The sequence below is a fragment of the Cheilinus undulatus genome, linkage group 18, assembly GCF_018320785.1.
Source record: "Cheilinus undulatus linkage group 18, ASM1832078v1, whole genome shotgun sequence".
Taxonomy (NCBI): domain Eukaryota; kingdom Metazoa; phylum Chordata; class Actinopteri; order Labriformes; family Labridae; genus Cheilinus; species Cheilinus undulatus.
This window is the reverse complement of record NC_054882.1, coordinates 2,739,806-2,767,351: the sequence shown is the minus strand read 5'-3', so window position 1 is coordinate 2,767,351 and position 27,546 is coordinate 2,739,806. Positions and strand designations below refer to the sequence as shown.

Sequence of the window (27,546 nt, the reverse complement as noted above, 5' to 3'; positions counted from 1 at the left end):
TGGCCATTTTAAAAATGTAAATCCCTTTCACAAACAGAATACAAATGGGTTATAATGGCAAAAAAGGGCGAGGAAAAGGTGGTGAAATGGGATTTTAAAAGTAGAAGAAACGGGTAAAAAATGGCAAGGATTAGATAAAAGTAGCAAAAAATAAGCAAATAATGGCAAAAATTGGTTTAAGTGGCAAAAAATGGCATCAGAAGTGGTAAAAGGAATGAAAAAGTGGCAGAAATAAGTTAAAAGTGACATAAATGGGTAGGACATTTGATTAAAACTGAGATTTAGAAGTGGGAAAACAGGTTTAAACTGTCAAAATGGGCAAACTGAGGCAGAAAGCCCAAACTCGTAGTTCTTTCATGATCTCTCGTCTCCAGCTGCTCAGGACTGTGCATCGCTGCAGTGATAGACCCAGTGTGCAAGGTCACATGCTGTCAGTCGGCGCAAACCGCTGGGTGCCTGGAATATGGCACAGGTGGAGTTGCTATAGTGTAGCATCCTGATGACTGTGGAGAGTAGTGGTGTAATAAACAAAGCAAAGAGAGGGTGCTTTTGCATGCTAAGACGCTGCAATAGCATGCATTTTCCTTTTATTGATCAAAAACTTTGTGGTGATATTCTGAGGTTTTCCATATTTGAACTAAACCCTGCGTGAACTCATCATCCCTGAGTCAACTCCTGTAACATCTGGACGCACAGTAAACAGAGGAATACTCTGGCGTGTTGTTGGACTCTGGCTGGGAAATATCACCACGGTTTGACTGCTAGATTTGTCTGCTCTGCCAGCCTGCCAGCTCGGTCTCTTTGGCAGGTGACCAGCGACACTTTAGAGATAGTTTCTGCTGTTAAAAAATGTGTTTGTGCAGCCGCTGTCGCTGTCGGACACCAGAAGTCTCCTCTCTCCTCTGTCTGCGGTCATGAAAATAGCCTCAATTCAGCGATTAAGCATTGCAAAATTACAGAAATGAGATAAATTACTGATATAAATTATACACAAGGTTTCCGTGGGTCATCAAATACTCGATTTGATTGGATTAGTCTGATTGATAGCCTCTCCCCTCAGCCCTGAATGTGTTTTTGAATGCATCTGCACTGGCAAAACCCAGTTCAGTCATTACCCCCATCTCCCTTATCAGCACAAGGGGAATAAACACAAATCTAATAGAAATTCATTACACAGAGCCGTATCCACACATGCACTGACTCTCACACATACACAGCCAACTAGTTTATTAGATTAATAGGCTATGAATGGCTAATACGAATTACCCCCCCTCTCTTGTTAACGAGACGCGGAGCAATTTGTATAATTATGTCTGTGGAAGGGAAGAATTCCTGTGTCTAAGCATATTTTTAGACAGCCGAGCTTTCTGAAGGCTTTTGATTACGTATTTACTTTGGGGTTTTCAGCTCCGTGCTTTCTCTCAGAAGTCGTTTTTGAATAATTCATCGCTTTGTTCCAGAGCGGAATAATTTGTGTTGAGATTTATGAGCAATTGCTTTGGGGTGGGCTGATTTTACTCTTCTTTAAATGATCACAGAACGTGTTTTTGTCAGAGTCGGGTGTCACTGTGTCTCTTTTCAAACGGCGGTCGGAGTGGAGACAGCGCTCTCGGAGAGGACAGAGGATTTTAAACACGTCTTTTTAAAGAGTTTGGTGCCAAAATGACACACGCAACATCTAAGAAAACATAGACTATACTCCCGCTGCGTTTGACGGCACAAAATAAAACATTCTGTGCACTTTAAATGATAATAAAGCAGAGCGCTTTTTTAAAAACAGGCTTATAAACTTTTGTCTGAAGGCCGTTAGGACACAGGCTGGAGGAAAAAAGAAAACCATCCAGCCTAATACCAGAAATCCCCCTTTAAATGCATGGCAGTAGCATGAATAAAGAAAGTAATTCAACAAATATACTGGAAATAACACAGTTTTGCAGGCATTTGTCTTAAAATATACTGGTTTAAAGGGTTTTTGAAAGAGCGCTGTATTTCACACTCTTGGGGTGTAAAGTTTGCAGAGGTCATATTACTGACATATATTCTGTCACGTATTTGTGAAAGAACAGCACCGTTAAGGGACTGCCAACTGGTTTATTTAACCCTTTACCTACTGAGCCGGCGCCAGCGCTGTGTTTTATACGTCTGGAGTATTATTACTGTAACTCTGTCAGCAGCTCCATAGCAGCTACGTCATGTGTTTTGTTGCTCTGATTGGCCCGTAGAGATGTGACAGACAGAACATTCATCCAATCACACTCTTGAGTTTTTTTCAAAGCCTCTACCTTTTCTCATACGTTTCCTATTGAAGCTTTCCCAGTCAGGTTCATGATGGTTTGCATCTGCATGGGAAGTGCACTCTGTTGCAGATCAGTCCTGCTCTCGTCAATCTTTGCAGTTCCAATGCATGCATTCTGGTCGATTAGTGCTGCAACCAAATGGCATCAATCCACATAAAGCAGAACAATCTAGGATTCAAACTATGTAGACTCAATCACAGATCGACTTTACCAGCCTCCATAGTTAGTAGATAGAGTGAACTCACCTGAAGCTGCATGAAAACACATATGTTTGGGGTTAATTTCCAACCCTGGTGTGGATGTGTGACTGTCTTGTCTCTATTCAGATGCATTCAGGATTTCCCTGGTGATCTTTCAGGGTCATGTCTAGTGTGGTTTATTCATTGATATCAATCAGCAGACAGTGACATCTGAAACAGACCCTCATATAGTCCAAACAATATCATATTAAACATTTGGTGTTTGCATTCAGTAAAAAGCCGTGATCCACATTGTATTTATGCCTAAATCTCTCCTTTCTTTGCTGCTTAAGTGACTCAGTTTATTCAGCATTTTACAAAGAAGACGTAGAAAGAGAGAGAAAAGCGGTTTGACATGCAGCAGGATTAAATCCTCAGACGGGGGTTCATGGTTTGTGCTTTAGCAGCTGAGCCGGCAGGATTCCTCTTCATCCTTCCTGAACAATTTCTAACATATTTTTTCCTTCTCTATTTTTTCTTTTTTTTTTGTTTTTTGTCTGCAGGTACCTGGGAACTTTCTGGAGCCAGGTCTGGTTGATCTCCACCAGATCAGCCCACTTCCAGCGGGTCCAGTTGCACCGGCGCCTGATGATTCCTGGGAATGGGATGAAACTGATATGACAATCACAGAACAAGAGTCACAAGGAGAAGCAGAGCCGGACCTCACGCAGAACCTCCCCACAGAAGAAAACCTGCCTTCTAACAGCCGTACGACCAACAGGAATCACCCTGACGGGGTTCAGTGTGGTGACACGATGTCAGATGCTCAGCCTCAAACCCCCTCCTCTAACAACAACAACATCTACCAAGTGTACAGCCTCCATAATGTTGAATTATACACCCAGCCTCTGTTTCCGCACAGTTCAGCGGCGCCTTACAAAACCAAATCAGGCAAACGGAAACATCACCTCCTCCTGAAGAGTCTGAGTAAGGACTCCTCTTTCTCCTCCATTGAATCCCTCCCAGATCTCCTGGGGGGTTTGATGTATGATGCACGAGGAGACAGAACGGTCAGGTACCAGGACAGGGAAAACGAGACAGAATGTGGCAGAGGAAGTGGTCAGTCAGTGAACAGTCGAAGGTCAGAGAGCGAGAGCGGGATTGTTAGTGATACAGGAGATGTGGAGACAACATCCAACAACTCTGAAATCCAAGGAGAGGAGGAGGATCAGGAAGATGAGATAAAGGAGAAGAAGGATGAAACTGATGATGGGAACGATTCAGGTTTGCACAGGTACAACCAAAGAACCAAGATGAGGTATAACGCAAGGGAGAAGGAACGGAAGGAGGATGGAATGAAAGATGACAGTAAGGAGGAGAGAAAGAGGAGGCCTAAGAGGGGAGGAGGCGAGGCGGTGGAGATCCTAATCAATGGGCGTGTAATCCTGACCCCTGCTGACTCAGACTCTGATTTTGAAGTAGGACTGAGTGGAGACTCCCTAAAGACCCCCATGTCTCACAGTCAAATCACAGAATTCAACTTTGACAAGTTCAACCGTCTGGAGTCCCCTCCTGCTCTTACTCAACGGGCACCAAGTCCAGTTTTATCTCAGGGCTCCTCTCTTGAGTCCTTGCTGGCGCTTGGCATCGAGTTATTTCCCTCCAAAGACCCGCTGCATCGTAGCGCATCCCTCGAGAGCTGCCTGGCCCCGTGCCGTAGCAATGAGACTGGAGGCAGCCTTGCAAGCCTTGGGGAGTTGGAATTAGGACAGGGCAAAGATGTAGACAGCGTTGAGGTGGAAAACAATGAAAGTGCACAAGGGGAACCGTCGTCAGGGGAGCTGAGCCGGAGAACTCTTGACCTCCTGAAGCGCCTGGAGAACATTCAGAGTCCCCTAGCTGCCAAGATGACACGGAGCGTTTCTGATATGACGCTCCGATGCAGCTCCCCTCAGCGGAGCAGGCTCCCTGCTTCACCTTCTCTTGGTGGTCAGAATATCCCTCTCTCTGGGATGTCAGGATCCTTCCGGAAAGGACCGCCATCCTTGATCAACGAGAGTTCGGCAACAGCATCTCTGACGGAGCTGAGCAGCACTGAAGACTCGTCTCTGGGGTCCGAAGATTTCGCTCTACTTAGAAATCAGCGCCAACTCTTTCTGGATCCCGCCTCAGCGGCTAACGCCAACTCAAAATCTTGCCGCAAACGTGGACAAGGAAACAGCCAAGGAGGGCAGGGGCTGGATGAAGCTGATGCAGCCAGTTTGAGTTTGGTGGTTAATGTCTCGTGTACGTCAGCATGTACAGACGAAGACGAGGACGACAGCGACCTCCTGTCTTCATCAACACTCACTCTCACCGAGGAGGAGCTCGGTGTTCGGGATGGAGAGGATGAAGAAGAGGAGAGGTTGAGCTGTGTCTCCTCTGGGAATGATGATGACGACGATGATGAGGAGGAAATGGAGGGGTCTTACATTCTGGGGCTGGAGTATATGAAGAGGGAGCTTCAGAGTTGGATGAGATCGCCCAAAAACTCGTCTTCCTCGTCTAAAACAGAGGCAGGGCTGTGGGATGAGCTGCAGTGTGGAACCCACCCGTCTTCCCCCTTTACCTCTCAGAACAGGGAGCAAACCTGCTTTCAGACTCACTCAGTGGCAAAATTAGTGGAAAACAGCAGCACAAGTGGCAACAATCGAGACAAGATGGAGAAAGAGGAAGAGGAAAACCGAAGGAACGCGACAAGAAGCTACATCAGCCAGTTTGTGGACGATGTGGAGAACGGAAATGTGGACCAGAGCTGTTTAAAAGGAAAAGACGAAGACGATGAACTCCTCCGAGAAGAGTCCAGCGTGTTCACAAAGAAAGGGGAGTCGCTGAGAGACTCCTACCTGTATGCAAAAACAGGAGAGTCAGTCGAAGACGTCAACGACTTGATTGTAAAGATGGACTCAAACTCTGTAAAGGAGTTTCCTTCATCGCCGTCTTGTGAGCTCCTTCCCTTCTCATCCAAACATACCTCCTCTTTAGTGGGCCAGCTGAGAGGGGAGCTGCCCTGCCACAGCTCCTCCCTCCCCTCACCTCCCTCCCTGTCCCCTCTGGAGGAATGCAGATCCCACGATGATTTGCATGGTAATAGCAGGCAGGCAGCTTCTGGACGCAAGGCCATCACCATTCAGGAAAAATTTAAGTTTTCATCCTTAGTAACAGAGGAGACGAGACAGGGCGTCAGAGACAAAAAGACGTCCCTGCCCCCCAAAAGACGACACAGCTCTCACTCCTCCTGCTGCAACCAACTCTCGTCCCCCTCTAACCCCCGACCAGGCAGCACAGAGGAGGGCAAGAAGGAGAATGTGCATGACTTTGTAAGGGACATTATTGACATGACGTCTCTGGCACTGAAGAGCAAAGAGAATCAGCCTGATGAGCAGAAACACGTCCAGAACAGTGGGTCCATCCAAGACCAAGGTCCTGCATCACTGGCACAGATCAGAGACAAGGTACAGAAGTAAAACTTCACCTCACATCACACAAAAATACCTTAAACTGCACAAGATCATTTCAAACAATCAGACTGTTAATTTTTTATTCAAAAAGGCATGCAAATAGTTGAACTGATTTTGCCAAAATCTGCTAATGAAAGGCATACATGTGACTGCAGATAATATATGCATGGGATAATTGAATATTATCTGAGTCCTTTGTGCCCTAATATATATTCTGTACATTTTTGAGGACAAATGCATCCAAAAGTACAAAATAACATTAGCTAATTTGCTCACTGAGTTAGAGTAATTGAATAAATCGCATCAAAGATCACAACTTTTCGACTGTAATGACTAATTTCTTCAGTATCCTTTGCCGTTGCATCAATCTAATCAGTTCCCAATCCTCTGTTTATTTCTTAAAAAGAAAGATAAATCAGGCAGAAAATGTCACAAAAGTGTGAAATGTTAATTCAGGGACATTTAATATTCTAATTAACAAAAACTTGGGTCTCGTTATGTGATCTTCTATTAAAAATTATGCATGTATATTATCCAATTCAGTAGATGCATATTAAAATATAGACAGAGGCAATCTATGGGTTCTAGAAGTTCAAATAGCTTAGGATGTCTTCAGTGGGTTTTCATCCAATGTGCAGTGCTCTGCAGAACTTTTAGTCATGATTTGGCCGTTAAAGCTGCCTGACGGTACAATGGGATGGTAAAGGGGATTGACACAACCCCAGTCATGCTCTAGATCAGTGGTTCTCAACCTTTTCAGCCCGGGACCCCCAGAATAAGGTGCCAGAGACCGGGGACCCCCACTGTACCTGAAGGTGGATGAACAGTCATGAACATTCATGAATAGTTGTGTGGTGACAAGGCTACACATAAGGAGGGATAAAGGGGAATGTTTCTGGGATCCAGCAAAACTGGGGGCCCATGGAGGTCAGCAAAACCATGGTCCACTGTGAAGTTAAGCTTAAAATGAAATAACTTTTGTTAAAAAAATATTTTAAATTGGTTAAAAAAAAATGCTTAAATTACTGGATAATGGCAAAAAATGGTGGAAAATGTGTTGAAACTGGTTCGTAAGGAAAATAAATTGGTTAATAGCGGCAAAATTTAGATAAAAGTGGCCAAAAAATAATCAAAAAAGGATAAAGTTGGCAAGAATGGGTACAAAAAAGGTTAAAGTGGATTAAAACGTGGCTGAAATGGCTTGTAGTGCAAAAAATTGAGGGAAATAATGTAGACTGGGATGAGAAGTTGGTATAAACTGGCAAAAATGAGATAACTGTGGTTAAAATGGGCAAAAAGAGGTGTAGAAAGTGGTTAATAGTGGCAATAATGAGGTAATAATAGGCAGAAAGTGGCAAGAATTGGTTTAGAAGTGACAAAAACAGGCAGAAAAAAAGTGTGGGAAAGGGTATAAAATTGACACAAATGGGTGTTAAGTGGCAAAAATGTGCTAAAATTGGCAAATTTTGTGTTAAAAAGTGATGGAAAGGGGTTAAAATTGGTAAAATTGGTGTAAAGTGGCAACACTGAAATTCAAAAAATATTCTTAGTTGTTTTTAAGGCATCTGGTGACCCCCTCTCAGTGTCTCGCGACCCCACCCCAAGGTTGAGAACCCGTGCTCTGGATGTCCCTGCATATTACCAGGGTCATAAGAAAATAAACAAAAACTGCTGTAGCTCTGTCAGATTGCACAGGAATTGGGTGTTAACAGCCCTTTTCAAGTCCAGCCACAAATTCTCCATTGAATTGAGGTCTGGGCTTTGTCTCTGCCACTCCAGAACATTCAGGGACAGCTGCTGAGAAGCACCCCCACAGCATGATGCTGCCACAGCCATGCTCCACAGTGGGGATGGTGTGTTTGTGGTGATGTCAGTGTTTGGAGTCTTGTCTGATGATCAAAAAGCTCCATTCTGGTCTCATCAGACCAAAGAACTTTCTCCCTCTTGACCATGGAGTCTCCCACAGTAATTCTGGTGAACTCTAGTCCAGGTTGAATCTGAGTTTTCTTCAACAGTGTCTTTCTCTTTGCCACTCTCCCATAAAGCTCTGACTGGTGAAGAACCCAGGCAACAGTTGTTGTCTGCAGAGTCTCTCCATCTCAGCTGCTGAAGCTTGGAACTCCTTCAGAGTAGTCATAGGTGTCTTGATGTCCTCTCTCACTAGTCTCCTTCTTGCACGCCCACTCAGTTTGTGAGGACTCTCTGATCTAGGCAGAGTTACACATGTGAAATATTCCTTCACGTCTTCATGATGGATTTAACTGAACTCTGGGGGATGTTCAGAGCCTGGGAAATATTTTTGTATCCATCTTCTGACTTAAACTTTCCAATAACCTTTTCTCCTGAGTGTTCTTTTGTCATCATGGTGTAATGGTAGCCAGGAATACTGATTAACCAGTGACAGGACCTTCCAGTCACAGGTGTCTTTATTTAGCTGGACCTTTTTGTATTTTTCTTTTTTTAAAAGGATAAATGTCCAAGACAATGAATGCTCTTTATAGCCGCTGTTTTTTCCATTCCACCTCACAGGAATTTGAGTGCTTTTGGCCAGAAATATGAGTAAAAATAACAACAAATGGACTCAAAATGCAATAGGGTTTTTCTCCCTTCAGGGCTGGAACCTTAAAGAGCACTGATGCAATGTTTAAATAAATCAAAATCAAGTTAGTCAGTTTAAAAAGCATGCAGCATTTCATTAAAACCATACAATTCAGAAAACAACCCCTAAACTCTCTATCTCTTCTATCTCCTCTCCCTCAGGTCATCGAGCACTCCCACCGGCCCCTCCACCTGCGTAAAGGAGACTTCTACGCCTACCTGTCTCTCTCCTCCCATGACAGCGACTGTGGCGAGGTCAGTCAGTGCTCCGAGGACAAAAGCTCCACGCCGCTGCCCTACAGCATCCCCACTTATATCACCCCGACTCAAGGCCTCCACAGCCCCAGCCCCGAGCTGTTTACGAGCACCAACCACCACGTAACATCCCCGTCCTCCAGACACTCCCTCCTCTCTAAGAGTAACTCCATTGCTGTTGATTTGAACGCTTCTGAGTGCCAAACTAAAGAGTCCACGAGCCCCTGTCTCTCTGTGCCCACCAGCCCAGACATCAGAGACGAGGAGATGCTGTTTGCAGCCTGTACAGAGGAGGTTTATCTGGGCCCTCCTCTCTGCTACAGCATGGTGCTCAACAAGAAGTCAAGACGTGTTCATGGTTACGAACTGGACAGTCTAGCTAGCTTGCCTTGTCTGCAACCAAATGATAATCTTCAAAACTCGTCTCAGGAGGGGCCCAGTATCAGACCAGGTGATGGTCTGGGCTACCTGTCCCCTTCGGCGGGGTCAGAGGTGGAAAGAGAGCATGATCAGCTGTATTTTCAAGCAACAGTCACAGATGAAGACCAGAGCTCCTTCTCTCCTTTCCCGAAGCCGTCTTTCAGCTCATTCTCCGCCTCTTTGCCCTCAAATGGCGTCTCCGCCTTCCTCCAGAGGCCCGGCTCCGAACCAGAGGAAGACGACCCTCCCTCCCTGTCCGTGTCCTCTGGCGCCAAGGAAGAGAAGCGAGGTGAGGACCCGTACCTCCTCTGTGATGTCGCTGGAGGAGAAGTCGCGGCCGCTGTGAGTGTCAGCTCGCCGCAGGAGGAGAGGAGTCGTAATGAGGGGCCTCCTTATCTTAATCCCCGGGCGCGTGTCGCCCCGATAGACTCCTCCGCAGCCGAATGTTTGGCAGATACTAAAACGCTTGAATCCAATATGGGCGCCGTAATGACCAAGATAAGTGTCTGCAGCTCCGCTACAAATCCCTCAAAAGAGCCAGCCGCCACCGCCACGCGTATTAATCCCAAAATTAACTGCTCGGCGATGAGAGAGGCAGATAGGGAGGAGGGGGAGAGGGGAGGAGAAGGGGATACTCAGCGGGTGAAGCAGGAGGAGAAAGGGAGGAGACGGCGGAGCGGCGTGCAGCAGGAAGCAAAGACAGCAGTGCAGAAACAGGTTAGTGTTCCAGGTATTAGACTGATCTGATATCAGGACATTATACAGGGCCTTGATACTGCTCTTCACCTCTCTACTCCAAGTATTAGACTGAGCCGAGGCCCTCGCTGGGTCTGAATGTAATGAAGCCGGAGTGCATTTCTCTCATTTCCATTTGTGAGGCCAGACAAACGTGAGAGGAGCTGATAGGTGTCCCCTCTCTACCTTCTCCTCCTCTTCTTCACACCCTCTCAGCTTTTGTGTACTTCCCTTTACCATCATACCTTCATTTTCTCTCCAAAACTTTGATTTTATTCCCTCTCTGCCTCTTCCTTTCCGTCTTCTTCTAGCATCATCTCAGGGGTGTCAAAATCAGTTTCATTTAGTGGTGCTGCATGAACTATTTCCACATAATAACCCCATACTCTGTGCTGCACAACGTTATTTTATATTAATTAATCATAAAGGTAAGGGTTATCAGTAGGTGCAGAATTAAGAGCTCACACTACTTTAAAGAACATTTTGGCGCCCCCATAGTTTAGACGTTATGTTTGTGCATCCCATGCTTAGAGGCTCCTCTCCTGCATGTCATTCCCCCCTCTCTCCCCACTTCCATCTTTATTTTCTGTTTGCACAATTATGACTTAATGATGAAAAGGAAGGGGTTGATAGGCGGCACAAAACTCTGCTGATTTGGTCTGTGTCGTTGGGTATTCCAGCACATTCTGAACAGCCATTTGCAATTTGGATTATATTAGTGTTAGCTGCAGCTGTACACAGTTGTTGTAATGATGTTGCATGTAATTGTTTCAACAGGTATAAGTTGCCCTGGTGTTTAAGCTTCAGCCAGCTTTTTTAAGATTTCTTTTTGGGCTTTTCATGCCTTTATTCGACCGAGGAGGACAGTGGATAGCATCAGAAATGGGACGAGAGTAGGGAGACAGGCAGCAAAGGGCCACAGGCCTGATTCTAACCCAGGCTGTCCACATACATGGGCCACGCCTTAGATCAGCGTTACTCAACCCTTTGACCAGCATTACTCAACCCTGCTCCACCAGAGAGCCAAATAGGTGAAAAATACCTTTGCAAGAGCCACAATCTAATTGGTAAAAAGTGGCACAAAAATAGGTTATAGTGGCAGTAAAAATAAGTTAAAGGTGGCAAAATGGCCAAAAAAACAGCAAGAAATGGGCAAAAATGAGGAGAAAAGTAGCAAAAATGGGCAGAAAGAGGCAGAAATGTGTGAGAAGTGACAAAAAAATGAGTTACAGGTAGAAAAAATGGTCATAAGCACCAAAAATGTAGCAAAAAATCTATGAAAAGTGACTGAAACAGGCAAAAAAGCAACATAAGGGAGGTTAAAATGGGCAAAAAGCTGTAAAAAGGTGGCAAAAATGGGAAGAAAAGTGGCATTTAATGGCAAAAGGCAGATTATATGGGCGAAAAGTGGCAGAAAATGGCAAAAAAAGGGGGAAAAATTGCAAACAGCAAAAAGCAGGACAAAGGTGGCAAAAATAGACTAAAAGTGGCAGATAGAAGTGGCAAAAATGGGGAGAAAAAATAGGAAAAACGGGCAGAAACGGGCAAAAATAGGTGAGAAGTGACCAAAAAAATAAGTTACAGGGGGCAAAAATGGTCAAAAGCGGCAAAACAAGCAAATAATGAGTGTAAAGTGACTGAAACGGGCAAAAAAGCAACATAAAGGAGGTTAAAATGGGCAAAAAGCTGTAAAAAAGGTGGCAAAACTTTGAAAAAAATGGCATATAATGGCAAAAGGCACCTGCAATGGGCCAAAAATGGCAGAGAATGGCAAAGGAAGGAAGAAAAAATGGCAAAGAGCAAGACAAAGGTGGCAAAAATGGGCAAAAAGAAATGGTATTAAAGGGCTAAAAGCAGCAAAAATTGATTAAAAGTTTCCAGTTAAAGCTGACTGTACAATAGTGGGAAACAAACTGATTAATGTGACTTCAATGGAGCATTTCTGAGGTTAAAGTTTCCCTTTTTTAAGGTTTTCTGGGGAATAATATTTCAGATTAAGACATAAAAGAGCCACATGTGGCTCCAGAGCCACGCGTTGAGTAACGCTGCCTTAGACCGCTGGGACCTGTGGCCAGCTCTTGGAATAAAACATAGGTATTTATTTAAGTTGTGGTTAATCCAGCAGTGAGGATGGTGCAGACAGAGACGTGGATGCACCCTTTGGTGTATGCTGGAGCCGTCTGGAGAGCATCAGTCTGTTAACAGTGACTGCCGCCTGCAGTGATGTTCACACACCGTAATAGTAAACTGAGTTAAATCACAGCTGAAGATGCTTTTGTGACCTTTTCCTCCACCTTTGCTTTTTTTGAAAGCTTATTTTTTATTTAGTTTAAGTTGACTAAAATGATGGTTACATTTTAGATTTAGTTAGTTAATTAACTATATAAACCTTGATTAATCATGATTAATCACAGCATATTGATTTGATTAACTTGATTAATCGAGTAATAGCACATCAAAAAGGACATCATGAGGGGTCCAGAACTATGTAGTTAAATATTTCAATCGCCCCCTTGTGGCTGGCTGCAGTATAGGTGACAGGGGCTGATCTCAAAGGCTGTTAAAGGACATACTATGTTTACAAGAATCTGTTAATTGGACCAAAATATTGATTTTATATAAGTTGATTTTAATGTCTGGCCCCGACAGCATCTGTTAAGAAAAATCTCACAGCTACACGTCTTACTTCAGCCTCAAATTTTGGCTCAAACGTGTCTAAAAGTTCTGCACAGTGTTATGTAAAGAGAAAAAAAATGCAGAGAAATAATGTTAAGACAAAGAGCTGTTACCTGTAGACCCAGTGTAAGTGCAGGCAACAAGTGAGCTGTGGAGCTGGGCGGCATGTCACTGCAGGCTAACTGGATTCGTGCCATTGGTCCACTCTGTCGGATGTTCTGAAGTTTTTACGAGAAAAACAGAGAAAAATGGCAACGCTTACTTCTGCTGCTCCGTCTAACAGGATGATCTGACTTCTCTGATTTCTCTGATGGAGCCAGTAGACTCTAAAACACCTCATGTGTAGCTGTTAGCTGTCTTTAGAGCCGATGGTTTTAATTGTGTTTCATTTTAGGAGGAGCTGCAGCACCTTTAGGACCCCTGCTGCATCCTCCCTCTCTTTTTCGATCGCCTCCTCCCCCTCTTCTTCACCTGCGCTCTTCCCCAGTCTATTTCCTACTTCTCTCTTTCCTCTCATCCCCTTATCTCACTCCTCTCCTGCTCCTATCTTTACCTACCTTTGCGTTTTTACTTCTTTTTCCACTTCCTCTCCCCCTGACCCCCCCCTCTCCCTCCCTCCTCCTCCTCCTCCTCCTCCCTCAGGTGTTAATGCAAGGGGGGATTTGCAGACTTCTCAGTTTTTTAGTTAAAAGGTTAAGGTCCACAGAACAACATCAGCATAATTACTATCAGTCAGATTTCATTAGGATTCATCAGCTAAGAGCTTTCCCCGTCCCGCAGTGATCGTTCAATTCATTTCATCGCTGAATTAGCGTGTTTGTGCTCTTTTTTTAACTTTTCTATTTCCTTATGCAAATGACTTTGGCATTTTTCACCATCTCTGCAACCTTGCTGCCTCGTCTGTTTATCAACTTTTACTCTCCTTAAGAGGACTGCGGCTCGGCTGAAGAGCTTGTTTCATTTCTGATCCCGAGCAAAGACGCCTGTAGTTGTTCCTCACACGATGCATGCTAATGTGGGCCGTGTATCATTGGTGCAATTTGAAATGTGATAAATAAGAGTTTTACTGCAGCATAAAACAAAATCGCATCAGTTCATCTACAGGTTTTTAATCACAATAATTATCCATGCTTCCCAAACTCTCTAATGGGTGTTGAAACAGTTTCCCCAAGGTCAAGTAGACCCGGTATGAGACCCCGAGAGAGGCCTGGGGCTATAAAGTCCAGAACTCAATGAACAGTTTGATGAGTAATGGCCACAGGGGCGAGACGATGGTGTGAACGACGGATGCTCCCTACAAAAGCCAATGTAACTCTGCTCTATCACCATGACTGCCATTCTTTATCATAACATTTATCTTCAAGTCATTGTCTCCCCTTCTTAACTGTGTAAGATAGCTGCTGCTTTAAAGTGAAGCCTTAAAGGTACAATATGTAGAATTTGGCTGCATTTCGCCGAACAGAAACAGTGTACACGGGATATAATGTTTATATATCTATGTGAAGTATGTTAAAATAAGTGCGCAATCATCCCCTTTAAACTTTCATTTTCTTTTTCAAAATTAGAAAAAAGCTTTTTAAATTTACATTACCGCGGGTCGCCCTCACGGAGGCTGCCATATTGAACCGCCATGTTGTCTACGGCAACGTTTTGGGGACAGAAAGAGCGAAACACGATTTTTAAATACGACCCTGCCCGCCGGTCCTGAAAGCTACCTGGAAGGCAGGTGGAGAAGAAGACTGACCCATAATCTATAAAAATTGTGGTTACAAAAAGGAATGAATAAACCCTCACCTCGTCACTGCTGTAAATGATGTCCGGCTCACGATCCTTTTTGGTCTTCACAGGCTCTCGCCACCTAGTGATGTGACGTTTTGGTAACAGATCGGCTCATTCTAAAATCTGAACGCTAGATGTCGCTAAAATGCCAAATTCTACACATTGTCCCTTTAAACCCGCTTCTCCTTGGTTTCCTAAAGAGGTCTGATTGGATGGCACCATATCAGAAATGTCTTTCACTTCCTTTACACCACCAGGTAGCTCATTCAAATGAGTTTATGCTCTAGTTTAAGTCTTTTCAATGCAGCATGTTGCTACTTTAGTAAATTATGCTCACATTTATGCCATGTTCATGCTTAGAAAATGTCGCTTGGCCTCAGCATAATAACTGTTTTAGACTGGGTGTGCGAGACTTGCATCTTGGTTGTGACTCGACTAGATTCTCACTTCATTTGCATGTTTACAAGTCAGGACTTTCTGAGTCACTGCATTAGATCTGTGTTTCAGCACAGAGAATGTAGAAATACAAGTGGAGAACTTTTGTTACGTGCACCACATGGGGTTATTAGCCAAAATCTAGGCTACGAAGGCGAGGGCTATGAAGGTGTGGATAGCGTCATTAGAATGGCACAACAGCAGGCTGCAAGAGGGGAAAAGCAAGCAGCCAGGATTTATGGCCAAAATCAACATGAAAATGCCAAATAGAGAGCCACATTTACCTTGTAGCTAATATGTAATTCCAGGCTTGCTAGAACAGCCTCCATAAGGGCTACAAAGGCGTGGATAGTGTCATTAGAATGGCACAACAGCAGGCTGCAAGAGGGGAAAAGCAAGTGGCTACGATTTATGGCCAAAATCGACAGGAAAATGCCAACTAGAGAGCCACATTTACCTTGTAGCAAATGTGTACATTCACAAAATGGCTATTAGATTATTTTAGTTTCGAGTAATTTCCAGCACGGTTCCACTATACACTGAATCAAGTCACTTCTTTGGAGATTTATTGAGGTAAAACTTCTGTGGAAGGACACGGCTTTGGCAGCAGGGAGACCTGGCCTGTATTTCCCTGAGAGAGAAGCAGTTTTGTCCGTCTTTGCTGCTGTAGTATCAGCTCTGTTTGAGAGCACAGAAAAAGAAATCTGGCGACACCTTTTGTTCAAGGTGTAGAATGATGGTGTTGGAATACTCCTGCTTTTATTCACTTACCAAAGGAGGCGAGCCCAAAGCTGGCTTTTGGCTGTAGTATCAAACACCTAGCCCAGCAGTGGCTAGTGGGGAGTCGGGCTGTTGACCGTCTGGCACTGGTGTGTTTTTGGCTCAAGAGTCAGAGAGCCAAGAAAACATGGAGGAGTCAGGGTGAGGCCACTCTGTGGTTTATATTCACTGTGCTACTAGTTCTAATAATGACAATGTTTAGCCACTTTTTTAAAAATTCAGATGCCGAACTCTTTACAGACCTGGAGGTCAGAGGTCACTAGGAGCTTACATACCCTGAGGTTGCAGTGCCCTTGATTCCAAGGAGCCATTCCTCCCTGACCCACCACTGTGATCTCACTATGGCTTTGCAGAGGCATGTAGCCACGAGGCCGAAGTCACATTTCTCTTTTTTAAGCTATTTTACATCATTTCTGATTATTCATTTTGCATTTATTAGATTTTAGTCTTTTTTTTTTCCTTAACATTTCTAAAATGCAAAATGTTGTTTATTACCCATGCATTTAATCACAATCAAAAGTTTTTTAGGGACTCTTGATTCTCACATGACCCTGACTCCTAACCTGCAGCTGTATTTTCCCCCTCATGTGTCACACTTAATAGATTCATTAAAGGCACCAAACAGAAGAAGCAAAGATGGGGGTTGAAGCTCCCTGGCGTGCACGTGTGCATGTCAGCGTGACTGCATATGCATATGTGTGCCGTACATGTGCGTCTGAGAATCTGCAGCACTGGTAGATGTATGGAGAGGGATAATAGCTACACAAGTCTTTACAAAGCGATTAGTTGTGAACCAATTAAGAGAGCGGCTGGAGAGGGAGACAGAGAATTGTTTTCGGCCTGATGCTCGTTGTTTTAATTTGCAACTTTTCATCAGTTTGGGCTCAAAGAAAGAACAAGCCGATTAGAAAACAAAGACAAACAACATTTCAGGCCGATAATGCCGTTTTGATTTATTTTTCCTCTCTTTCTTTTGTTTGTCTCTGTGTTCTCGCTCCATCCATCGCTTCCTCTTCCTGCCCCTAAATGTTGAAAAGAAAAGAATAAAGTAGAACGTTGTTTTTGTGATTCCAACTCCATCATTTATCCGCCTTTATGGGAGTTTCCCCGGTATTTTCTCCGTCTGTTTTGTCCCTGTTCTCTTCTGTCTTTGTCACTAAATCTGTCCTTATTCATTCTCCCCCTCTCAGGTGAGCTCTCAGTCAGCTGTCCATCACGCCACCAGGACGGCAGCAGGGTGGAGCCAAGCATCAGTGAGACCGCCCACCACGAGAACAGGGAACGTCAGAGTGAGTACACAAAGATGCAGTAATAGTTTTAGTCCAGTGGTTTTCAAAGTGTGAGGCGGCCCTCCCCTGGGGGGCGCCACAGAGCTCCAGGGGAGGCGCGGAACCATAAACCTGAAAAAAGGTGATTTGCTTTGCTAACCTCTGCTGTGCATGGAGCAAAATGGATAGACTTATAGTTACTATAGGGACTATGCTATAGAGCAGTGTTACTCAACCAAAGAGACAAATAGTTGAAAAATACCTTTGCAAGAGCCACAATCTAAGAGGTGAAAAGTGGCAAAAACAGCTTGAAGAAGTAATAAAAATAGGTAAAAGGTGGCAAAATGGTCAAAAAGCAGCAAAAAATGGGTGAAAATGGGGAGAAAAAGTTGAAAATGGTCAGAAAGTAGCAGAAATGGGTGAGAAGTGACAAAAAATGAGTGGAAAGTGGTAAAAATGGGCAAAAAATGGGATAAAAGTGGCAAAAAGAAGTGGCAAAAATTGGGAAACAAAGGAAACAAGTGGTATTTAATGACAAAAGGCAGCTTAAATGGGTAAAAATTGTGAGAAAAATGGTCACAAAGGGCAAAAATGGGATAAAAGTGGCAAAAAATGGGTAAAACGTTGCAAAGTGTCAAAATGGGCAAAAAAGTGGAAAAAGTGTTATTTTATGGCAAAAGACAGCTTAAACGGGTGAAAAGTGGCTAAAAAGGGCAAAAAATGGCAAAAAGAAGTGGCAAAAATTGGGAAACAAAGGAAACAAGTGGTATTTAATGGCAAAATGTGGCTTAAATGGACAAAAAGTTGCAAAAAATGTTCAAAAAAAGGGCAAAAATTGGGAAAAGGGGGGCAGAAAGATGTCACAAAAATGAGCAAAAAAATTTAGGAGAAAAAGGGATATTTAATGATGAAAGGTAGCTTAAATGGGCAAAAAGGTGGAAAAGGGGAAAAATGGGATAAAGGTGGAAAAAATGTGAAAAGTAGAAAAAAGAAGTTGTAAAATGGCCAAAAAACATGAAAAGGCGTATTTAATGGCATTATAACTGAATAAGAGGGAAAGGCAGATGTTTAAGGACATTTGCAAACCAAAATATCCAAAATATATTAATGTTAAAAATGTTTAAAGATTAGACAGAAATGTTTGAAATGTTGTTTTGTTTTTTTTTTTTCAATTTGAATCCTTTCTGTGACTGGGGGTCCACTGAATGAATAATGTCTTCTTAGGGGAGGCTCACTCTCACACACTTTGAAAACCCCTGTTTTATTCAATAAAAATGAAACTGAAGTCAACATAATCATAAACATACATTTGATTTCATAACATCCACCTGTCAGCTGTGGAGAATTGATCACATTGTAAAGAACGTATTCAAACTTAAATATATGCTATTAAAAATGTGATTTATTTGAATTAACTCTGGAAACTGCCTGATTAGTTTCTTTTAAACTATTGATTATGTCACAACCCTGATAATCATGAGAGGTTTATGAAACAAAGCTGCAGAGAAGCCGTGATTTCTGCATTAATATCTTTTTAATTTTAAACTGGGCACAGACAAAGAGCATCAGCGGCTGGGTGTGTGTGTTGTTGTGTGTGATGCTTCTGTGGCCGCCCTATGGCTGCCTCCAGGGCTGAGCTAAACCTACGGCCCCTATACTCCAAACACACTCACACTCAGCCCGTAGGGCAGGGCAGAAGAGTCCAGGTAGACGCTCTGACAGCCCAACAGCTGCAGGTGAGACAGACATGTTGTTCCTACACACACACACGAACACACAGCAGAGGACAAACCCGGCTAGTGTGAAATCAGCCTCACAGAACACACACGCACAACACACAGAAACACACAACACAAACGCACACATCATATCAGCGATGCGTACAGCTGGTCCTGACCCCCATGGCGTGCCCCAGCCTCGCCCACCTGTTCACACACACTAACACACGCCGCACACACACGCAGACACGGTGCAATTAAAGCAATGGTGAATGCGGCTCATGATGTGCTCTGTGACCCAGACAGCAGAGGGGAGAGAGTGTGTGTTAGTGAGTGTGTGTGTTAGTGTTTCATCACTGACTCATGTTTGGAGAGTTTCAGCACCAAGTGGAACAAAAAAACAGCAGAGTATTTGTTACACAGGAGGGATGGAGCTGTTAGAGCAGAGAGAATAAAGAGATGACTTTATAAGAGGAGGGGGGAAACAACAGTTCTAGCTTCAAAAATAGAGCTGTCAAACAGCTATTCATTTACAATTCCAATTAAACAATTCATTCTGATCAATATTCATGATAAGTCTCATTGTAGAAATTCACCATTTTCATTGCAACACATAAGATTCAGCCAATATTGTGTTTATTCGTGCATCAAATGAAGTCAAAGAGATGTATGTTATGATGCTGACTTCCATCTGCGCTCTAAAAAAGTGGTTCCCAACCTCTTTTTCCTTAGGCCCCTCCCCTGATCATATCCAATAAAAGCTCAGCCCTCCAGGACCTACATGGAAAGATTAAAGATCAATTTTAACTGTTTTCACAGACAACAGCCTCAATATTATAGGCTTCTTTACTTCATAGGTTCTCGCCAAAAGATCTATGTGCAACTATCCATTTTTCAATGGAATATGAGGTCCACTCTAAAATACAAAAACATAAAAATAAAAAAAATCTGTATATAAATACAGTGCTTAACAAATGAGACCACCTGTCATATTTGTCTCAGAGACCATCCAGCATCATGACGTGCTTTAATGCGGACTCTTTCATTTTCAGTCAGCTCTCCACATTTTACCATTTTGAACAGGAATGAGGAATTTCAAACTGAATTCACCCGAATTTGGGCCGGCTCACTGGGCTTCTCTGAGAAGTCAGAAATGAATCAAGCATAACAGTCAACCACTAAAACTCATTTTTCTGTTCAGGAATGCAAGTAAATAACTATAATTTGACATATTAATCAAAAAATATTCATGTGCTTTACTATTTTTTCATTTTTTTTGTAAATCAGTAAATTTGAAAATTCATGGATAACAATAATAATTCTATTTTAGCATTAAAAATATCGTTTGGGTTAAAGAGCTTCTACATATTGGTGTATTAACCATTGCAGAAACATAAAAAATGATTCTGGTACTTACCAATGCTGTTAATTTAGGGCAGCTGTGGCATAAACCTTACTTTGGTTAGGGTTAGGATGGTCTAATAAATTTGTTAAGCACTGTATATATATATATATATATATATATATATATATATATATACACATTATGATAACAAAAGTTAAAAATAAATATGAAAAAATTATATAAAAATTTGCAAGAAAAAAACTACATATATATGTATCATAAAAATATAATAAACTATAAATAAAAATATACAGTATATATACAAAATTTGAAGAAAAAAACTTAATTTTTTTCATTGACTCACATGAAACAAAATTTGATTTTTGAATTTTGAAGATTACAGGTGCATCTCAATAAATTAAAAATCAATTCAGGCAATTATCAAAATTAAAGGAAATAAACACTTCAAATATATCAGTCTGTCTGGATTGAATCTACGTATATAGAATAAAATATATGAAAAAACATATTAAAAATTGGCAAGAAAAAACCCTATTTTTTCCTTTAAGTCACTGACTCACATAAACAAAAATTTGGATTTTTTTAAGATTACAGGTGCATCTCAATAAATTAAAAATCATTTAAAAATGTATTTATTTTAGCTATTATTATCAAAATTTAAAGAAATAAACACTTGAAATGTATCAGTCTGTGTGGAATGACTCTGTATAATATTAGTTCACCTTGTTTAATTGAATAACTGAAATAAATCAGCTTTTTGATGATATTCTAATTTAATTTGATGCACCTGTATTTGGCCAAATGCTTAGGAATTAGGGCTGAAAGATTTACAAAAAATAATCTAATTGTGGTTATCTTAATATGGGATTATTATTAAGTACCTCATCTAATGTATTATTCAACAAAATCAGCAATAAATGATTCTATATTGTAACCTACATTCAGACAGGAACACTCTCAGCATACATCTAACCACACAAAATGAACATGCAGTTTTACTTGGCGGAGAAGGCTCTGCTCTGAAGAAGCTTCCTGTGTTAGTCAAGCAGCATGCTTTGACTTTCTAGGGAATGCATGGCTAGAAACCCCCATATGGATACATGCATTAATGACAATGTGTATCAAAAACAACAAAATTATTTCAGACAGTTTATCCATAGTAGGATGAATCTGAATATGAGGGTGCAACCAGCTTTAAGCTATAAAGGAGGAGGCTGGGGTGGAGGAGGAGAAGCTTTGCCGGCAGCAGCAGTGGTGCATCTGCATTAATGAAGCAGGGATTAGTGAGTAGTACGTCATATTTAAATAGCATACCTAAAACAAGAAAGGGAGGTTTCTGCAAACATTGACACCTGAATGTTTGCATAATGTGTAAAAAATCTCTGCTGCTGCAAGAAATAAATGTTTCAAACTGGTACTTTTAAATATTTTTCAAATTAAAGGAATATTGCAACTTCTGTGATTTGTAAATTTCAGCCGGTCATATTGGGATTTAATCTCATTTGGGACTGATTGCCCAGCTCTATAAGGAATCATCTGTTACAACAGAAAATTGTACATTTGATCATCTCTTTCTCGTCCTCTCTCCTCAGAGACTACCAGTGTTGGGAGCAGGAACCTCCAGGATCCAGCTCTAAGGGAGCTCTCTCCATCTCCTCCCTGCTGAGCTGATCTCTTACCTCCTCCTCATTTTCCACCTGTTTCCTCCTCTGAGCTCCCGCCACCCCTCTGAGCTTCTGATCTCCTAAATCTCACTGCTGAACAGATTGTCAAGAAACTGGACTGATCCAGCAGTTTCAGGGTTACCTCACTGATGATTTATTTTTCTGTCTGTTTTTATATTTTTACTGTAACAATGATTTCAGGGTTGAAGTTGAAGATCTTGAGTGGTTATGTTTGAGCCTGATTTATGCTTCTGCTTCAAATCGACACATCGGTGGCTCATACCATCGAGAATACTGCAGACTTGTTCTTTAATGTGCCCCTACATGCAGCTCTGCAATACTCAACCTAAACACTAGTTGTGCAATTTCTGTGCTAGTTATATCACCAGTTTCTAGTCCTGTCACATTCTCTGCTTGTTTGTGCGCAAAATAAGAAACCATTCTGACTGAACACTGCGTTGGAGCTGTTAAATATTGAAATAAGTGCAACTATTGCAAAGAAAAGTGAAGAGACATCAGGTTAGGTGGAATGTACAGCCACTCATTTATTTAAGGCAGAGGACGGGGGAATTTTTGCACCCCTTTGGCCACTGAGAGAGACATGGGTGAAGAAATGCATGCCTGATCATATCTGGCAAGTAATGCATTTGTCTTTGCAGACATTTACGTTTCATGAAATTCCTAGAGGCATTTCTCAGAGACACCTGATGCTACCCAGTGGACCAATCATAGCGCTTTTGAGGAGTTGCACGCCAGGCTTTGAAGCAGAAGTATAAATCAAGCACTAATTCATGGGAAAAATGTTGAATTTAACTTAAAATACAGTCCTAACAATATAACAAAGAATGTGTGAGAGGTGATAGAAATTGAATAATGTATTAACATCACAACCAACACCCTTAAAATTTTGTAAAATTGAGTAAATCAATGATTTTTAGGATGCTTAATCAGTTTTTTAAGCTTATAATTCAATTTTCCCAAACATTTACTGCACTGTTAATTAGAATCTACTGTTTTTTTTTTTTTTAAGTTAGAAATACTGAAAACTATTTCTGCAAATATCTGATTTAATGCAACCCTGAGCTTACTTATTTTTAAAAGAGTTGATTTTTTATGGTTTTTAAAGCATGTTTTGGGGCATCACGTTTTATTTTAAAGGCACAGAAGTCAGTCAAATTACTCAGAACTCTTCAGGCAGTGGTGCCGACCTGACCTGGGATCAGCTGGACTTTACAGGTCGTTTCGTGTCACTCTAAAAAAAAGCTATGCTAGTGTGGTGTAGCACATGTAGCACTATACTTCCACCTGGTCTCTGTCTATTAATGATGTCAGTACTCAGACTCACACATGTAGCTGTGATAGACGCTCTCCATACAGTAGAATAAGCACCAAAATACAGCCTGCAAGTATTTAACGTTTAACACTGGAAGTTACCCGTCACATGGAATCATACAGGGATCCTTTAGAATCTGTTATTTTTCCTGTAGGAGTGGGGAACGTTGCCATTAACAGATATATTCTCATGATTCACCAGTGATTTCTAACTACATATTTTTAACAGCCACCTTTTGTGTTACCATAATGATTTTAATTGAACTTTGTTGTGATTAAAAGGTTTTTTTTGGCATTAAAAGCCAATACATTGTATTAATCTTTAACTGAAGAAGCTTCATCTTCGTTAAAGCAACTGTATGATCATGACTGGAAAGCAATACTCTGGATTTAAGTTTGCTGAGTCAGAAGTTTTGCCAACTAAAGAAGTCACACCACATACCAACTACTGCTGGTGCACTCCAGTTAATGTGGGAACTCCTAAAGTCCGAGACCCCTGTTGAATAAGTTATCCTGATTTCTCCTGAAGTCAGAATTCCAGATAAGAAACTTCTAGAGTGGAGGAGATGGCAGCAGTGGACACAGGCCCTCAGTTGTTTAAGTCAGTGATTCTCAACCTTGGGGTTGGGACCTTATGGGGGGTCGTGAGACACTGAGAGGGGGTCTCCAAATGCCTTAAAGCAAACCCATAATATTTCTAAGAATACACATTTGCCACTTGACATCAATTTTGCCAAAATTTCACCTGTTTTTATCATTTTTCCCCACCAATTTTAACACGTTTGCCAATTAAAACCCATTTTTGTCCATTTTAGACCCTTTCCACCACTTTTTTCTGCCTGTTTTTGCCACTTTCAAACCAAATGTTGTCACTTTCTGCTTATTGTTGCCTCTGTTGACCCATTATTGCCTCTATTAGCCACTTTTTACCACCTTTTTGCCCATTTGTGCCCATTTTAACCCCATTTCACTGTTCATTATGGCCGTTTTTTGGCAGTTTAACCCATTGCTGCCTATTGTTCTGCCTCAGTTAACCCATTTTTGCCACTTGTATTGGCCATTTTTTTAATCCCCCTCTACTGATTTTTATGCCTGTTTTTGCCACTTTAATTAATTTTTGCCATTTTGTGCTTATTTTTGCCGCTTCTAACTCATTTTTGCGAGTTTCAAAATCCAATTTCATCACATTTCCCACCTATATTTGCCATTTTTCAACCCATTTTAATTCTGTTTTTTTAGCAAAGGGATTTATATTTTGAAGAAGGCCACTTACTATGGCACAATAGAATAAAAAAATGTTTATTTGATAAGAGTGGTTGTTATTCATGTTAAAAATGGATATCACAGCTTAATTTTACAATGGACCGTGCTTTTGCTGACCTCCCTGGTCCACAAGTTTTTTTGGGCCCCAGAAGGCTCTCCCCTTTATCCCTCTTATGGGCAGCCTTGTTTGAACATGACTGTTCTTGAATGTGCATGGCTGGATTCAACCATCTTCAGGTACAGTGGGGGTCCCCCGTCTCTGGCACCTTTATTTTGGGGGTCATGGACTGAAAAGTTTGAGAACCCCTGGTTTGAGTAACACGAGTCATCATGGTCAAAGTTACAAGACAGAAATTCCTTGAAGTTGTCGGTTAAAACTGCTGAGCAAGGCCGAAATCCAAACTTCTTGAGTAAAAGGATCCAAGACAGCGTCATCCTTCCAGTCAGAAGATGTTTTATGCATCAGATTTTGTCAAGTTTGAAGTATTGTCTTGAAACTTCTTTCAATACCTTGAGGGATTTTAGACTTTCTGGAGGAGTCGGAGAGCCTCTGAAGTAAAGACAAAGAGATGCAGCGTGGTTGACGGCAATATTCTTTAAGCATTAATGGTCAGTCACGTTAAGATGCACCAAAGTTCGCAGCTTTGTAAGTGCATGAAGACTGTTTGAATGTAAAGTCTTGTAGAGATGGGGAATGGCGTTGATGCCATGGTGCAACTCCCCTAAAACATCTAGTTTGGGAATGGGACATTTCAAGGTTCCAGCCAGTGTTGTACCTGTTGAAAGGCTTCTACTTGAGAACTTTCTACTACCAGTCTCCAGCAGCACACTCAGCTTGTTGAAAGTGACCAATATGGTGGCAAATTCATGGCTCAAAAGACCTTTTTCAGTGGACAGAGGAATCAGTGATGAAGCTTGTTGAACAGGGCATCATCAGGCACTTTTGGTAGGCACAGCTGGCATGTTCCTTATTAAAGTGCAACTTCTTTGTGGTGCATTTAATCTCTCAATTGTCCACAAAAGTGAAGGCTACCTTTACGTACTGTAAGTATTACCTAAAGGGAAGGAAGTTCTACTGATGCCATGAAACCTTTGTGGACTGCTGGTTTTAGGAAAGGCAAGACTTTGTGGCAATCTTGTGTTTCACCTTTCAGAGTTTAACAGCTACTACTTCATTGTGGCATTATGTCAGAGAGAAGAAGACATAATTAGATGTGTGGTGAATCCCTTGAGGACCACCTCAAACTGGCAAAGAACAGGGTCTAGCATTCTTGGAAAGCACAGTAAGTGAAGGCGCCATATCCAGCCACAACTTCATGCCCATGAGGCCTACCTTAATGTCCTACTGGGTTTATCTAGAGGCCTCTGGTGGTAATGATGCCACCGGGAATCATCTGCAGACCCTCTATATCTGGAAGAGCAGGGTCAAGCCCTCTTGGTCAATCCAGACAATAAAAGCAGGATTTTGCAATGCAATTGCCGAAACCTACGTTTTCAAACTATACTGGCCAGTGTTAGTGGGAAGTTGTGATAATGCTTGGGGAATCCAGTCAGGACCACTTTAATTGTGGAAGAACAGGGTCAAGCATTCTTGGTAAGCACAGTTGGGGTATTTTTGAAGTGCAAGTCCCTGATAAAGCACTTTCAACTTTTAGGTCTTCTGAAAGAAAAAGGAAATGTTGCTGTTCTCCATCGTTTACTGACATTAGGAATGGCAGGGTCTAGTGCTCTTGGTCGGTCCAGTTGACAACCCCTGGGGCTGGCACTGTGATGGCCATTCTACATTGTCAAACTTTGCTGGCCGTTTTATTCTTGTAATTCAATTGTGTCAGAGGGAAGACGTAGAGATGATGCTTGATAAAGACCATCTCAGTTCTAAATAAAGGTGTCAAGCATTCTTCATAAGCACAGTCTATGTAAATTTGTCATGCAAATGCATGGTTGAAAACTCAAAGTTTTCCAACTTTCATGTTGCTTATGCATACACCAATAAATGTAAGTTCAGTCTATTTCATTGGATTTTTGCTATCAACATCGACAGTTCCAACTTGTATGTTCAGGAGAACTACCGTGATTTATCTAGAAACAGGAAGTGGTGATAAGGCAAGGTTAAGAAATCCTCTTAAAAGCTACTTCTTCAGAGAAGGGCTTGTTCATCCTGCAAGCGTGCTCCCATATGGAGGCTGTGTCCTTTAAATTAGACACATCCTGTTGTGACCACGCATCATTTTGTCTCCATCACCAACAGGCTTGGAGATTCGCCGATCAGTTACGGGATATACTTGCTGCTACGGATGCCACTGTGCTCCGAATCGATAGAAATACTCTTCAGGACAAATCTAGCACTACTGGATTATATTGTGAGGCAAACCTTTCCCCTCTCTGCTCTCAGCAGAATCTGCTACCCGAGGGTTGAATCAGGTGTCCAAAAATGTAAGATGAGATGATATTCTATCTATGCAACACGACCAAAGTTGGCGAAAGCTGAAGTGGTGTTGTTGTGTAGAAGTTAAGGTTTGATGACTGTTGACAGCGACGTGTTGTTATTATTACTGATGTATGTCTGTACACCACCACTGTACCATGTAACGTTTCTTTTTTTATTTTCTAGACTACTTCTGAAAGGATGGTTAGCGGCAACGCCGGGTTTGGGATTGGTGTCGAGACAGGCGTGCGTAGGACTAATTAGGGTTTGAGATCTCTAAAATATAATTGTGTGCCTTGCTCTACTGTTACTACTTCTACCTTTTTTTGTTAATTAAAACCACTGCTCTCCCAGTTAGTGATGAAAACATGCAACAAAAAAATACGTGAAGAAACAGACGCTGTTTCAAGCAAGGTTCCAGTTGAGCTTGTGTATATATGTGCAGAGCGAGGAATGCTTGTTTGTGTTTATTTAACTCTAAATGTGACCTGTGATGTGGAATATCTTTACTATCATTAGTATTGGCCATAAAGAGCTTGACTGCATGGTTCCTGCGAACTACAATGTAAAACCAACTGTTGACAAATAAACTTAATTTATTGAAAAATGAAATTCAGACTCAACGTTATTTGTCCTATGATTTTATCATTCCACCAGCAAAGGTTTTGTTGTATTTTTTAAGTCCTAAGAAGTGAAATGGTACCACAGTCGGAACAGAGCCTGATCCAGCAGTTGCAAGGATTTGGGACCCATTTGCCCTGAGAATTGATCAATGTCTCCCATGTTTTCCACCATTGTAAACAACAACCAAGTCCACATCTTGGTTGCCTCATGACTTCCAGACAAAGAGGTCAGC

At 42.0% G+C, this 27,546-nt stretch overlaps 1 protein-coding gene across 4 annotated transcripts in view; it reads left to right on the top strand.

Moving 5' to 3' along the window:
- akap6 (A kinase (PRKA) anchor protein 6) overlaps nt 1-27,223 on the top strand; it is a 319,977-nt gene extending 292,754 nt beyond the window's left edge. For 2 of the 4 annotated variants that reach the window (XM_041812714.1, XM_041812713.1), the window contains exons 22-25: nt 3,040-5,970; nt 8,737-9,966; nt 16,845-16,943; nt 21,599-27,223. In XM_041812714.1, the coding sequence (XP_041668648.1) occupies nt 3,040-5,970; nt 8,737-9,966; nt 16,845-16,943; nt 21,599-21,643 (4,305 nt within the window). In that variant the 3' untranslated portion in view covers nt 21,644-27,223. The remainder of the gene's footprint in view (nt 1-3,039; nt 5,971-8,736; nt 9,967-16,844; nt 16,944-21,598) is intronic. The other 2 variants (XM_041812716.1, XM_041812715.1) reach the window with 2 other exon arrangements.
- Nucleotides 27,224-27,546: the final 323 nt, after the last annotated feature.